Source organism: Asparagus officinalis, chromosome 8 (assembly GCF_001876935.1).
Source record: "Asparagus officinalis chromosome 8, Aspof.V1, whole genome shotgun sequence".
Lineage (NCBI taxonomy): Eukaryota > Viridiplantae > Streptophyta > Magnoliopsida > Asparagales > Asparagaceae > Asparagus > Asparagus officinalis.
The window spans coordinates 106,692-122,662 of NC_033801.1; the positions used below are offsets into that span (position 1 = coordinate 106,692).

General features: G+C 44.1%; 1 protein-coding gene across 1 annotated transcript in view; it reads left to right on the top strand.

Moving 5' to 3' along the window:
* LOC109851563 (SH3 domain-containing protein 2) overlaps nucleotides 318-15,971 on the top strand; it is a 37,135-nt gene continuing 21,481 nt past the window's right edge. The window contains exons 1-4 of the mRNA XM_020421763.1: nucleotides 318-550; nucleotides 1,621-1,743; nucleotides 1,844-1,913; nucleotides 2,005-2,156. Coding sequence (XP_020277352.1) covers nucleotides 491-550; nucleotides 1,621-1,743; nucleotides 1,844-1,913; nucleotides 2,005-2,156 — 405 coding nt within the window. The 5' untranslated portion in view covers nucleotides 318-490. The remainder of the gene's footprint in view (nucleotides 551-1,620; nucleotides 1,744-1,843; nucleotides 1,914-2,004; nucleotides 2,157-15,971) is intronic.

The window sequence follows — 15,971 nt, forward strand, 5'->3', positions numbered from 1 at the left end:
CTTGAAGTCCCGTGAAGTTTGGCCAAGTAAAAAATTATTCACGAAACTTCAAGTCCCGTGAACTTATATAACCCCTAATCAGTTTGATTATCGGGGGCTTAAACTTCACGGGACTTCAGAAGTCCCATGAAGTTTCGTAATTTTTTTTTCCCAAATTCGATCCCGTTTCAGCCGACGGGCTAAATTTGGGTGGAATTTGATAACTAATTTAAAAATAAGCCGATTTTTACAATTTAGTTTTTGGTCAAGTTGGTTTTGAAAATTTGTCCTTTTTATCTTCCTTCCCCCCCCCCCCCCCCCCTCTCTCTCTCTCTCTCAAAAATAATAATAAATAAAGTAGGGGGGGAAAAGAAGCTGCGGGGGAAGCAATAGCGATCTGAGATTTTTATACTTCCCTCTCTCGTTCTAGCTCTCGACTCCTTGGACTGGGTCCAAATCAGCGTTGCCCCGTTCTCGATCCCGATCTCGATCTCAAAAGGGAGGAGGGCAAATGGACGCCATCAGGAAGCAGGCGACCAAGCTCAGGGAGCAGGTTGCCAAGCAACAGCAGGTCATCTTTGCCCTTCATTCTGACTGATCCTAGCTTCATTCTGACCGATCCTAGATTTTCTTTCTCGCTTTATTTTTTAATTACCATTTGTATTTCCAGATCTGTTGATTTCGCTTATTAGTCTACCAGCTCAGTATTCGAATAATTATTTCGCCTAGGGTTTTGGAAACTTTACCTCTCCGGTCCGGTCCTCTATTTGCTCCATTGGGTCTAATTATTGGGGGGAAACCCCCGTTATCAGGATGGATGTAAAATTGTTAGATCTGCGCAAGGAATCATCCTCCTCAATTTGGTTTTGTTAACAGCCGTCGTTTATTAGATATGTTGGGTGTGACTGGGTTATCCGTAATATAAGAAGGTGCTCAGTATTCGAATAATTTTTTTTCGACATAAGGAGGCATGAGATGAGATTAGAGTACCTATGGCTCTTGTCTCTGTCTAATCACTTTAGGGCTACCAACTAACCTGGTTCTTCATCTTGGCAGTGCCGGAGAATTCTTGTGCCAGTATTTGTGTACTTCTTCCCTGATTTGATATTTTACGCAAACGAAGGCTTGATCTGATGTGACATTTTAAGCATCACAAGCATTAGTGCTAGAGGATTATTGTTATCATTATTATTATTATTTAAATGTCTAGCAGCTTTGTTTATGCATATTATCGTTGATGATGTCACCCAAGTTTCCTTTTTCTCTACTAATTCCATAAAACAATAGATAATAAGCAACAGCTGTGACCATCAGCAACAAATTTGATGCTATATGAATCAGTGCATTGATGTTTGGACCCTCAACTACATGCTCACTTCATCTGTACTATACGTAGCCTCGATGAAAGGAACATTTTGTGTTTGCTAGATCACATGGAACTCGTTGAACGATAAAATGCAAGACAAACCAACATTATGCATCTGTGCTAAATATTCTTCTTTGGACACCAACAGTCTCTTTATACCGTTTACTCGTTTTAGTCGTCTTGTTACTTCCTACACCCATCTCCAGGTGATGATTATGGACTGTAATCATGATTCACAAAGGTATTCTTTATCACGCTTTAGAATATTATTGCAGGCTGTTCTCAAGCAGTTCGGAGGTGGTGGGTATGGAAATTCAGACAATGTAGTTACTGATGAGGCAGAACTTCACCAACACCAAAAATTAGAGAAGCTTTACATATCAACCAGAGCAAGCAAGGTTCGACATCGACATCTACCTTTCCCACGCGCACTGATGTTTTCTTTATCTTTCTTTTTTTCGCATGATTCATTTATAATAGTGTACATATATTCTTCAGCATTTTCAAAGGGATATTGTCCGTGGTGTGGAAGGCTATATAGTTACCGGATCCAAACAAGTTGAAATAGGTATACTGTTGGAAGTTGCGCTCTTTTTGCACTCCAAATTCAGTCATATATATATATATGTATATATGTTCCTTATTTACCTTCTCCACAGGTAATAAACTATCTGATGATAGTAGAAAATATGGCGTTGAGAATACCTGCACCAGTGGGACTACATTGTCAAAAGCTGCATTGTGTTTTGGAAGGGCTCGCTCGCAGATGGAAAAAGAAAGAGGGAATCTATTGAAAGCCCTGGGTACCCAGGTCTGGTTAGTTATATGCTTCTGTACATAGTAAAACATTGAATATACTAGCCCTTATGCTTAAATCAAGATCAGAGGTTTGAATGGTGTTGCTTCCTTTACTCTGTACGCTCTGCTTGTCTGATAGAATGTGTTTGTGTGCACGCGTGTGTGCCGCGCGCACGCATGTGAACACACGCATACTGTTAAGTTTAATCAACTGGTTACGGGGGGTTTAAGTAATCCCGAAATTTTCCATGGACATATACTCCTTTACAATTATATCATTTCTACCTGCTAGTAATAAGTTATTTATGGGAAGGGATGGAGAGGGAGTGCGTGTGTTCTTTTTGTTTGGGGGGGTGGGGGTGGGGTGGGGCATGGTAGTAGCAAGTACATACTATACAATTTTTTTCCTTTTATGTTGAGATTAGTGAGATGCTTGTATGTTTTCTTTTACCACCTTCATAGTTAAAAACCTAAAACTCTACCGAGTCATTGAACCACTATGTAGAACCTTGTCTGTGTCTGTAAGGTATGTGCTGGTCGCTTTTCTTATTCTCCTCTCTTCCATCAATGAGCAAGACATGACATATTCTTGTGGTTTAATGGTGCGTATCTTGTGATGGCACATACATCATGATCAAGAACAAGTAATTGAAATCCCAGATCTGATTCCTTAGGTTCCGTTTGGATACTATGGTGTTTTACTTGTTTTCATGGTGTTTTTGCCAAAAACGAAACACCATGCGTTTAGAAACCGTTGTGTTTTTTGAACTAAATCATCCTCAAATCAAAAACACAACACCTATTTCAAAACACCCTTTTAGGTGTTTTAAGTTTGATGTTTTGGTTTTGAGTTTGAGAAGGTATTAATATAATATCTAACATAATAGATTAAATGTAATTAATATAGAGTTATTATCAACATGCTTATTAAATACTAGTATTTAATATGTTAATAATGTATTATATAATAATAAATAATAATAAAATATAAATAAACTAATAAAAAATAATAAAAAGTTATTGATAGTGTTTGTTGGAAAAATTGCAATGAAAAGAACAAAAAAAAATTGACTTGTATTTCTTTAATTCCGATTACAATTCGATTACAAAAGAGGAGAATGAATTTGATTCTCCCCTTTGTTTAAAACTGGGTTCTTCAAGGTAGCGATGGAGTGCCTCCTTCGATTGTTCGCGTCGAATTTGCTCTCCGTTGACGATCCGACCGTCTTTTATCTCGTGGGAACGATGAACTTCTGTGGAAAGTTTTATGAGTAACTCTTGTACGAGTTTAAGAACTCTGAACGAGTTAGAACTCTGTGAATAGAGTTGTTAGAACCGAAAATTCGGTTAATGACCAAGCAAATATTCTGTTGTTGAAGAATCTCTTCGGTTTTGATCTTCTGGACTTGATTCAAAAATCCTATCTCCAAGGATTTTTTGAATCTCTCCCGCCTCTCTGTGCAGTTGAGATCCTGAAGATCTAATTTGCTGCTTCTTCGTACCAAAAAGCCAGCCCCTAACTCAGTTGAGTTTGTTGAGTTTTTATAGGTGGATAAGAGGTTGTAATTACCCTCTAAATCCGCTTCTAAGTGGGCGTGATTCCCTCAGATCGTGGGGAAACAGTTTTGAAACCGTTCGACTCGTATTCGAACGAGTCAAACGCCCAATCTGGTGTTCAGAACCCAACGTCGCCTTTTAGAATTGAGACGCGAAGTTGGGTGTTGGCTGAACACCAATGAACACGAGGGTCGCTCGTGTTTGGTTTGTTATAGCTTGGAAACGCGGTGTTGGGTGTTGGCTGAACACCAATGAACACGAGGGTCGCTCGCGTTTGGCTTGTTATAGCTTGGAAACGCGGGGTTGCCTGTATTTCCAAAATTGTGACGCCGGGGTGACTTCAGCGTTTTAGAAGGGATTAGTTGATTTGTAACCTCTTCTACAGAGCGTTGCAAGGACCGTTGTTCAGTAATCCTAGCTTTAGCTGTTGTGGAATGTGAAAGTCGTCAGATTGTAACTTTCACTGTAGATTGTGGAGACTGCTGAATAGAGTTTTCATTAGTTGTCGGAAGTGCTGTTGAATTGTAACTCTTCTCGATCTATGTGAAAAGTCCTCTATTTGCAGCTTTCGTTCGTCGGCATGAAAACTATTTGATTGTAGCTTCCATTGTTGGAACTTGACGGGAATCAAACATCCATAGTGATTTTTAGATGAATATTTGCCCACAGCTCTCTACCAAGTAACTCACCAACTAAGTCCAACCCTTTATTTCTAAAATCATTACACTGCTCATCAGCATCTCTAATAGTTGCTAATATAATATTAGTCATGCTGTTGTCGCAGCCATCAAGATCAATCATTTCAGAAATGAGGCCGTGTTTATAACGGTTGCAGAGTTACAGATACAATGATTAGAAAGTCGTCTGATTGTAACTTCCATCGTCGGGGCTTGATAAAGATCAGCTATCTATTGTGATTTTTTTTAGACAGCCTACAGAACCCCCTTCAAAGTTTTCGAAAGTTCGCGGTTGACTGGGACGAATTTTCGGAATACTTTGGATCCCAAAATTTAGTGAATTGATTGCTCACTCCGTCTGATCGAGCCAGATGATTCTAATGTTGTAGACTGTAATCTATCTGCGCTTCTCCAATAGACTCCCCAACGGAGTCGCCTGTTTCTCCCCGGCTTTGGTCGCCTTGATGATTGTGATAGCCTTGGTAGTTAAGAAGTTGCTATTATAGCTGTCCAAATAACTTCTGCATTTAAGAATTGAAACGCGTGGGTGAGCTCAGCGTTTTGGAATTTCAACCAACTCGAACGCTAGGGTCGAGTTTAGACGGGATTCTGGCATCGAATCCCGTCCGTTATGATTTGACAGCTCACAGCTGTCTATAAATAGACCGCTGGAGGTCAAATCAAGAGTCACCCGACTCTTCTTGAAATTCCAACGAAAAATTTTCGTTCTCTCCGGCGAAAACTATTCATCTCCTCCGACCAGATTTCATGGCACCCAAGAAGCCGATTGATTCTCGTCCTTCCCAGCCCGATGTCGCCGCGGCTCAGGGGTCGACGCCGTCTGCGTCGGTTGCCGCCTCAACTCCCTTTGATTGGCGGTGAGTACGACCTCCGTGGTCATTAAACTTGTTTCGGCAAGTTCTGATCTTTAGATCAACGAGGAGACTCGTTTCAATAACGCGGGGCTAGACTCCGTCATTTAATCTTTTTGACGAGGGGTTCGACCTCCGCGTCTCAGATTCTTAACGCGAGGGTCAACCTACGCGTCTGAACTTTCTGACGCGAAGTTCGACCTTCGTGTCTGAGATTTTTGACACTAGGTTCGACCTTCGCATCCTAGCTTATCTGACGCGGGAGTCGACCTTCGCGTTTGGGCTTTGTATTTGTCTTGTCTAAATTTTTCTTTATTTTGCAGTACGTCATACCAGTCAACCTCTTCATTTTCGCCACCATTTTGGACATGAAGGTGGTGTGGATATGAACATGACATTCAACCGGCGCCAAGAACTCCCCGTTTTCCGAATTAGGGAAAAGAGTCGCGTGGAACTGATCACCCAAGCTTCTCCCGAGACCCTTAGTCGACTTGAAAATCCGAGCCGTAAGCCAATAGTCAAACCTGGATTCCTCTTCGGGGATTTTGTTGACTTCGAGGCGGATGCTGCTTACGACGGGGACTACAAGTGGCTACGGAAAGTTGGGGACCGCAACCTTTTCTTGCCCAATATGGAGAGGATGTTCCCACTCTCTTATTTCCAGTGTGCTTCCATCCCACGGCGTATGGATTGGCCTCTGGTTAAGGATCAGGATGGGGTTATTCTCGGAACTCTGACTTTTCATGGGGTCCGCACACTCGGTTACAACAGGCAGGTGACAGCTTTACGGTCAGGTTTATTTGCTAAGGAGTATCCCCTTGGCGAGGTGGCCAGTCCGGCAAATACCTTTGTCAAGAGGTTCGTGGCGAAGAAAGGAGAATTTCCTGCGCAAGGATTTAGAACTCCTGGCTGGGTTCATTCTCCGGTGACAGGGTGGTGGACCCGGATGACCAAGTTCGTTTTGGATGAATTGGAAACCCCTCTTGCCCGAGCTGGATTGCAGATTCCCGTGCGGGCTACTAAGTTCGGGATTGTTCAGAGCCACTTTCATTTCTTCTCCATATTGGAGAAGTATAATCCTGAGACTTGTACTTTCTTCACCCCCGTGGGGGAGTTAGGTTTCGCTCTTCACGAGATGCATGAAGTCTCGGGTCTTCTTCTTGGGGATTTGTCGTACGAAGAGTTTGTTCCGGGATCAGCCGAACTTAAAATTTTGAAGAAGACCAACCCCGAAATTTATTCCACCCTTTGGGAAGTCATGTGTCACTTTCACATTTGCATGCAGCTGACGGGGTCTCGAGGAAGCGGCATTAAACAAGTATCTTGGGCGGAATATTTATTCCAGAATTTGACCAATAAAGGAGCCTCAGTGACCAGACTATCTGCAAGCACTTTGGAGGAAGTTCAAGCCCGCATCGACAATGCTCCCTCCCACTACACAAATGAGGCCAAGGAAGATGTTTTCCCGGCTCATACAGAGTTTGAAAGCTTCCATTATCAAGCTCTGATTCTAATTTCCGACACAGCGCTGTTGGCTGGGTTCTTGATGCTGTGGCTCAAGCGTTGCGTCGTTCCTACTAGGCCGGTCGACGCCCTCGCTGTTGAGGTGATCTATCCGGCTGTTCTTTTGGCCCATGGGAAACCTGTGAGCCTCCTTCATGCTATGGTGAGTTGTTTGCAGCATGGACTGCGGGAGTTAGCCTCGGACTTCGTTGATGTTACAGAGGTGGAGTCTGGGGGTCACAAGACTTTCAAAACTCCCAACCCCAGGGTGCCACGGCCATACACCTATCTGATGGCTTGGTACGTGCTCCACTGTCCTCCTTTAATGAGTGCAGCCTCTCCCCCGGAAGATTCATTCATCCCATTCGTGCAACGACTAGAATCTGTGAAATGGGAAGGGGGGTATATGGTTAGAATTCGCCAAATTTTGGCGCGAGACACCCACTTCTATATCTTCCGCTATTTCCCTGATTTTGAGGGCGGCGTTTACGGAGCCGAATATCAGGACGTAGCGGGTTCTAACGGATTCACTCAGCTGAGTGGGGGTGTTTTCCACTGGCTTCTCTCCATCAGGCCAGACTACTTGATCTTCCGGCAAGGCGTCAACTGTTTCATCGAGCCCTACCAACCCTATAGGTTCGCTCGTTAATTTGGGTATGATCAGTTGTACGTCGGGAACCCTCGTCCTCAACTCTCAATTATAGGCAATTTATATGAAGGAGCCAGGGCTTGGTACTATTCTGTGGCAGGTTGTACCAGAGCCATCTTCAGGCTTCCTCATAAAACACCCAACTCCTACACTTCCATAAGCTTCTGTAATTGGTATTTCGCCGCTTCTCAGACTCCCAATTACAACCTGAATACATCTTGCCTAAAAGACATTAGGCATATGTATGCTTTAAGAAAGGGGTCCAAGACATCCCGCTTGAGAGGAATTGACGAGTTCCTATCCATCGAGAATAGCCTGTTCCGGTGGAAGAGCAACAAGCGGTTGATCCCCCCATGACCAGAGCAGCTGGGAAGAGAAAACTCTCAGCGGATGAAGCCGGCAAATACGATAAACAGATTCGTCGGAAGTTGCTGGTTGATTCCCCTCCACCCAAAAGCCAACAAAAATCTAAGTTGATGGCTGATGCCATCAGAGCTGCTGAAGATGAAGAACAACAGGAATCTTCTGTTGCAGGCCTGCCACATAAAACTGGACTTCGTTCTCATGGCCCAGCCCTATCGAGTGACGCTTCTTCTTACCATCCCCCCAAGATGAAGAGGATGAGTTAATGGCTGCAGATGCAGAATCTGTTCCGGTGATGGACCTTCCTAAGTCTCCTGCATTAGAACCAGGGGGTCTCGAAGAGAATCTATCCCCTTCTCCTTCAGCCTTAATGTCACAAGCTAATGATTCAATTCCTAGTCCTACAACGGGACTTATGAATAAACCAGCTGTTGGCACAGATCTTCCGGAACCTTCAACTGCTCAGGATGATGAGGAGCGAGTTGATTATGACGGCTCCTCAACTGGTGATGCAGCTGACGGAGATAGAGATGATGAGGATGCTGACGTTGGCAACATGTCAGGTGATGACGCGGGGGACGAAGAGCATAATTCTATGGATGACATAACCATTTTTGATGATGCTCCCAAGGTCCCATCCGATAAAGCATCTGGCTATGCTCCTTTTCACATCTCCGGTAAGCCTAGTTTTCTTTGAATTCTTCCGCATGTTCTTTCCGCGTTCCGACCCTTTTTTCGTGTAGGTTCGCCTCCTACCAAGACTACTGCTGCTACTACTTCGGAGCAGGATCCTGCGCAAGTGTCGGCTCCTCCACAAGAGCAAAATTTGCCTGGCTCATCCACAGTGGCTGCTTCACTGACAACACTGCCCGGGGCTACTACTGTGACTCCTCCTCCCTCCCGCGCAAGAGCAGCCTCTGCCTGCTTCGTCTTCGGCAGCTGCTTCACCTGCCGCGTTGATGAAGATCTCATTTAACACCAACAGAGGCGAGGCCCAGCTCGTCTCAGGCAAGGGCAATGATGGCTTTGACCTCGAGCCCATCACAATTGAATGTTTCTACCGCCTCTGCAGCTTCAGCGCCTGGATCCCTTGCACCAATTTCAATGGCTCTGGGAGCATCCTCAAGTCTTGCGGGCGCACCTGAGTTCATTCAAATCTCCTTGGTGTATTTGAATAGCCTCGCAAAGAAGGTGATTGAATATGTGGTGAGTGGTCAGGGAACTTTCATTTCCTTCCGACATCTTCTGGAAGCAGGCTTAAACGGAGTCAGAAGTGTGGGAAACACTCCGTGGTTCGAGCGCTGCTGTTCTGAGATTATTCTTCATTTGGAAGAACAATTGTAGCATTTTGAGGCCCTGGGTCGCAGAGAGCTTCAGCCCGAGATCGTGTCCACTTTGGTCAGTCTTCAGGTTGCAGAAGTGGCTCGCCGGGAGGCGATAGAACGGGACTTGGCTGAAAGAGAACGTCAAATCACGGAGCTTCACAGGCGTAATATTCAAAAACGAGAAGAGTTAGAACGCTCGACTACTTCCATGAATTCGCTTCGTGATAGACTTGTTGAAGCTGAGGCTGAAGTCCTGCGATTAAAGGCTGAACTTGACCGCGAAGAAAATGTTGTCAATATCCTTAGCACCCAAAATGCTACTGGCACTTTGGAATATCACACGCAGGCTCGAGCTTTGGAACAAGCCAAGAATGAAGCAGCGGCTATCATCATACCCAGCGAGGGAGAACTTCGGGCAAAGGCTGAAGCCATGGTGCGAACCACTCACGAGGAAGAGCTAAACAAAGTTAGGGTCCAACTCACGTCTTTTGATTTGATGCGCGAATGAACTTTACTCTTGTAATGTTCTTTTGATAAGAACAAGTTTGTTTTGTATCACTTTCTTTTGGTTATTGAATAACAAGTGATATTGACTTCTCATTGTTTCTTGCATTTATCATGTTCTGATTTTAAGTAACAAATCACTAAAAATGCCCGAGACGTATTCCCGACTTAGAATAGATCTCCACAATGATTCTGATGCAGAAAACTCTCTTTATTATCGTTTAAGATAACTCCAGAAAATTTCAAACTGCTAAGGATTAATATTTTCCCGTAATGGGGCTGACTGGTAGAATTCTTCCTGTGTCATTTCTGCTTTGAATACTGAAAGAAGTCTATAGGTGTCCGAGGTATAGTTTTAACTCGGTAGGGGGAATGTTGCGATCAGGGCAACTTGAGGACTTATCGCTTTATTGATGAGAATCGATAAGTTGATTTTGTCAGATGTGAAATATTGCGATCAGGGCAATTTTGAGGACTTATCGTTGAGAATCGATAAGTTGATTTTGTCAGAGGTGCGATTTTAACGTGACATGAGAAATATTACGATCGGAGCAATTTTGAGGACTTATCGCTCTATTGACGAAAATCGATAAGTTGATTTTGTCAGAGGTGTGATTTTAACGTGACATGAGAAATATTGCGACCGGAGCAATTTTGAGGACTTATCGCTCTATTGACGAGAATCGATAAGTTGATTTTGTCAGAGGTATGATTTTAAAGGACTTATCGCTCTATTGACGAGAATCGATAAGTTGATTTTGTCAGAGGTATGATTTTAACGTGACATGAGAAATATTGCGACCGAAGCAATTTTGAGGACTTATCGCTCTATTGACGAGAATCGATAAGTTGATTTTGTCAGAGGTGTGATATTAACGTGACATCTGTGAGGAAAGATTATTGTAGCGTCTCACTTGGGAGAACTGCTAAGTGTTTTATCATCAGGGCGACGAAGTGTATCACTTGTGATTTCAATGAGATTCGGAAGATTTTATCATCTCACCGAAAAGAATTAGGTCAATTGGTTATTTGATATTCTGCTGAAGAGAGTTGATCAATTAACCAGGATTTGGATGATTTTGGAGATTTATCGTTCTATTGATGGGAATCGATAAATGGACCTTCGCAGAGGAATTGTAGTCATATTGGTAGTGATAATAACTAAATTCAATCTCTGTTAGGGTGATGACCATCTGAGGAGATATAGAGTTTTTATAAAAAAAAACTTTGTTGAAAGAATCCATGAACTTTAGAGGATAAGTATCAAGGGTAGATTCTTCATTTGGAAAAGTTGCAACGCTAAGGTGACTCTTGCGTTTGAGGTACGAAACGCGAGGTTAAGAACCTCCATAACGCTGGTCTGAGCCTAGCGTTTGAACGCGGGTGTGAACTTCGCGTTGAGATTAAAGTCTTAACTGACTTTATCTAAAAACGTAAGAAATTTACGTTTTAAAATATAAAACGGTTGGGATTCTCTTAGAATCCCTAACCATCTTAACAGCTTGACGGCTGTTATAAATAGACCTGAGTGGTCACGTCAAGAGTCATTCGACTCTTTCCACTTTTGGCTATTTCCAAGAACGAGAACTCTCGTTTGGTTTCGACGAAATCTCCGACGAACTTCATCTCCTTTGTTCAAAAGAGTTTCTCCTGATCGACTGCATCAATGGCGCCTCGGAGAACGGATTCTGATTCCAAGAAAGTCGCTGGAGAACATCGTCGGCTGAGGACGCCGGCGCTGTTCTTGTTCCTGCGGGAACATCGCCGTCACCGTCACCGTCGCAGGGGCCTCCCTGTCGTGGTAAGTATTGGCCCAAATAACTTGCCTTGGCAAGTTTCTTTGAAAACCCTAGATGGGTTCTTAATAACGAGGAAGATGACTCGTTTTTGTTTGATGAAAACGCGGAGTTGGGAATCCATGTGGGTCTCGACTCTCGCGTTTAAGTCTTTTCAACACGAGGTTCGACTCCCGCGTTTGAAATTTTGACATGAGACTTTTAACCTTCGTGTGAGAAATTCTTTTTGACACGAGGCTCAATCTCTTGTGTTTCAGATTCTGTCTTTATGTCAATAGCTTGCTTCTAGCTGCTAAACTCTGCTTTTGATTATGCAGTGCTTCTCCCAAACGTGCCGCTTTCACAAGAGCATCATTTTGGATATATCGGCGGTCCTGACGCAAATGAAGTCTTCAGTCTTCAGGGCAGAATTCTACTGTGCACTTTCCCTGATTCGGAGAGAACGGACATGATTAAATTCCCCCGATGCTCTACTCTCAGAATTTTAATCACTGACTTGGACATGGAGACCCCTATTGGTCGTGCTCAGTTTCCCAAACCAGCATTCATATTCGGAGATCGTATAGCAATCGATGACCATCTTATACATGTGGAGTACTCAAAGTTGCTGCGGAGAGTTAATAATCGCTTCTTATTCCTCCCCAACATGAAGAGGATGTACCCACTCTCTTACTTCTTGAATGCGAGCTGTCGTCGCGGTTTGACCTTTGACATAGTTAAAGAGAAAGAGAATGTGTTGCTTGGATTTGGTCGGAGGGCTCGTACACAAATCGGGGGACAACTCAAGGGGTTAAGACCCGGCTTATTTGAGAAGAAGGATCTCGTTTCGGAGATGCCGCGTCCAGCGAATGTCTTCATTCGTCAGTTCATTGCAGCTCAGGGTGAATTCTCTACCCAAATGTTCAGGTCCCCAGGATGGGTTTGTTCCGGAGAAGAAGGTTGGTGATGTTCAGGTCCCCAGGATGGGTTTGTTCCGGAGAAGAAGGTTGGTGGACCCGTATGGTTGACTTCGTTTTTGAGGAGCTTAAGGAGTCACTCGCTCAATCAGGTCTCACAATTCCTGTGTTAGCTACTCGACGGGGGGTTGTGCAAAGCCATCACAATTTCTTCGCTATATTGGAGAAATATAACCCGGACAACTGCACATTCTTCACACCCATAGGAGAATTGAGTTTTGCTCTACACGAGATGCAAGCGGTATCGGGGTTGCCGTTGGGTAAAATGCTATACGAAGAATTCATCCCTACCACCGAGGAGCTTTCCCTGTTGAGGGCGGCGCATCCAGAAGTCTATTCTACCTTCTGGGAGCTGATGTGCCACTTCCAAATATGTGCTCAAGTCATCGGAATGCGCGGAGGGGGAATTATGCATACCGCGTGGGCGGAATACCTCTTTCAGAACTTGAACCGGAAAGACATAGCTGTATCTCGTGTTGCAGCCATTTCTCTTAAGGATGCTAAAACTCGAATTAAAGCTTCCAACGCTACTTACAAGACAGAGCTTGTAGAGGATGACTTTGAGGCTGGTGTTGACTTTGAGAGTTTCCATCACCAAGCCACAGTTCCTATTTCTGACACGGCTCTTCTTGCAGGCTTCTTCATGATTTGGTTGAAACGGTGCGTAGTACCGTCAAAACCAGTAGAGACAATATTAGCTGAGGTTGTATACCCAGCTGTTTTGCTAGCGCATGGGAGACCTGTGAGTCTTCTCACTGCTATGGTAAGCTGCATGCAGAGTGGCTTACGGATGTTGACCTCCGAACTTCTCGGAGCCCCGGGCGTTAAGGTTGTCGGGAAGAAGGTTAAGAAGGCTTCTCCACCACGTGTACCAATGCCGTATACGTATTTGGTGGCCTGGTTCGTATTGCATTGCCTTTCATTGATGACGGGAGTATCTGAGGGCGATGATGCTTATGTTCCCTTTGTACAGAGGTTGGAGTCGGCCACGTGGACTAATTCTTATATAGTCAGGGCTCGACAGCTTTTGTCTCGGGGAGACAATTATAAAATTTTCTGTTGTGCCCCTAATTTTGACGGAGCTGATGAAGAGAATGCCAGCTTTTCAGACATTCTTTTTGAGGGTTCGTCTTCATTAGAGGAGGGCACTTTCAGATGGCTTCTCATGATCAGATTAGGCTATCTGGTGTACCGCTTGAGGGAGAAGTGTATCATTGAGCCTTACACACCTTCTAGATTCGCCAGACAATTCGGATATGATCAATTTTATGTCGGTAATCCTAATCCGGCATTGGCCCAAATCGGGAATCTGTACGAAGGGGCTCGTGCGTGGTTCTTCTTCTCTGCCGGAGGGACTCATGCACACTTTACCTTACCCAATTCACCGCCTGGTTGTTCTACCGTTGCGGACTTTCGCAACTGGTTTGATGAAGTTGCTCGAATCCCAGAATATGATATTCATACTTCATGCATAAGCGAGATACGGGAATTGTATAAATCGAGAAGTCGTTCTACCAAGAGTCGTTTACCAAGAATAGAGGAGTATCTTTCCTGTGAACAAGAGGCGGCCGGAACAGTTGAAGCCTCACAGGAGTTGCCTACCATTGAGCCTTCTAGGGAAGAGGTTCATGCAGGGACTGAAGAAGTGTTGCCAACTGCGGATTCTCCTGAAGATAAGGTAGCTGAGGGAATTCCTGTAGAGACCCCTACTCCTGAACTTCGTTCTTTGAGATCGGGGAAGAAGGCCCTTACTGCAGCAGAAGAAGGTGAATATGACAGGCGAACTCGCAAGAGAAATGCTGTCCCCGCCAAGAACTCCAAGAGGGCTAAATTGATGGGGGACGCGATGAAATCTGCACCTGTTGGACTTCCCGAGAACAAAGAGGCTGTCGCACCTCAAGCTGCTCCTCCCGATCTTAAAACGACAACAGATGAGCAGGAATCGACTACCTCAGGCTCAGTGCCGAATACGACCGAAAAGTTATCATCTGAAGCTGCGCACACCTTCGCTCGCACTGATTACGCGAATTGCTTTATTTATCCGCCGACTGCTCCACCCCCAAGCTCGGAGACTTTGAGGAAGCTCATCGAACAATTAGAGTACTGGATGCAAATGACTATCGACGTCGTTAGTCTCGGGACGTGAGTTTCAAGGATTTTGAACCTCATCTGCTGGAATGTCTCGCCAAGATTAGGAGCCAGGGGAGTGCAATATGGACCGAGAATTGTCGCGAAAGCATCATTATTCTGGAATATGAATTGGAATTCCTTTCAATGCTGCAGCGCGACGACAAAGAGCCAGAAGTGGATCAGGCTCTTTCTCAGGCCAAAGCTTTAAAAACACAACACCAAGAGGCTCTTCAGAAAAGTCTGTCTGAGACAGAATCTCGTATCGCCAACCTGCGTGAGGAACATCTCCAGGTCCAAGGGGACATGGGCAATTTTGCCATAGGTTTCCGGGATACTGCAGCAGAACTTACTCGTGCTGGTGTTGAGATACCTCAGATAAATGCTCAGCTAGCTAGTGATATGGAAGTTTTCAAAGGGTTAGCTACTTACTGTGATGGGCTTTTCAAAGGGTATTGCGATAAACTTGTGGCTGCCAATAAGATTAGGCGAGAGATTGCAGAAGCAGCACCAAATGAAGAGGAGCTTAAAAACAAGATAACAGAGGAAGTCAAAAAGGCTCGTGAGGAGAAAATATTGGCTTTGAAGTCTAAGCTCAAGTCTTTTAGGCTGAAGGGTCCCAACGCGTAGGATTTGAATTGCTTTTAGCGGAGGGAATAAGTTTGTATCATTTTCATTTCGATTATCTTCGTTTTGTATCCAGATTAACAATATTGAATGAAAATGATATCATTTTGGCTTTCATCATCTCTTTTGTTGAAATCTGATTCAGGACAATGAAAAATAATGCAAATGCTATCGAAATTCTCTTTATTGATTATTTAGAATAATTCTAGAAAATTTCAATCGTCAGAGGTGTAGTGTTAACATGACGAAATACAAGATAGAATTATACTATGAATAGGCAACCCCCAGTCTAATTTTGCTGGGGTTTAGGGGGCTACATGATCTACGGGAAATATCTTTTAAGGAACTTCCCATTAACTGACATCATGAGCCTGTCTCCTTTTTGATTGATGAGACGATATGCTCCGTTCGAATAGACTGATTCTATTACGAAGGGCTCTTCCCATTTAGGATTAAACTTCCCTTTGGTTTTGTGAGTCATTACCATGGGTCGTCTGTTGGTCAAAACTAAGTTGCCTTTCTTGAAAATCCGTTCCTTGACCTTTTTATTGTAGGCTTTGGAAATACGGGCTTGATATAGCTCAATCTGCTGCTGAGCTTGAAGTCGTTTGTCGTCTAGCTCAATCTGCTGCTGAGCTTGAAGTCGTTTGTCGTCTAAGGCTTCAAGTTCTTGCAGACGTCGCTGATGTTTTTCTTCTTCTGCTAAGGCTTCAAGTTCTTGCAGACGTCGCTGATGTTTTTCTTCTTCTGTGAGTCCAGTTGTAATAGCCAAGGTTTTAAATGTCGGATGTCGGGTTCATGTCGGATGGCTAAAATCCATGTCGGATAGCGGAAATCGGGGATATATCAGGGGACATTGACTAAATATCGGA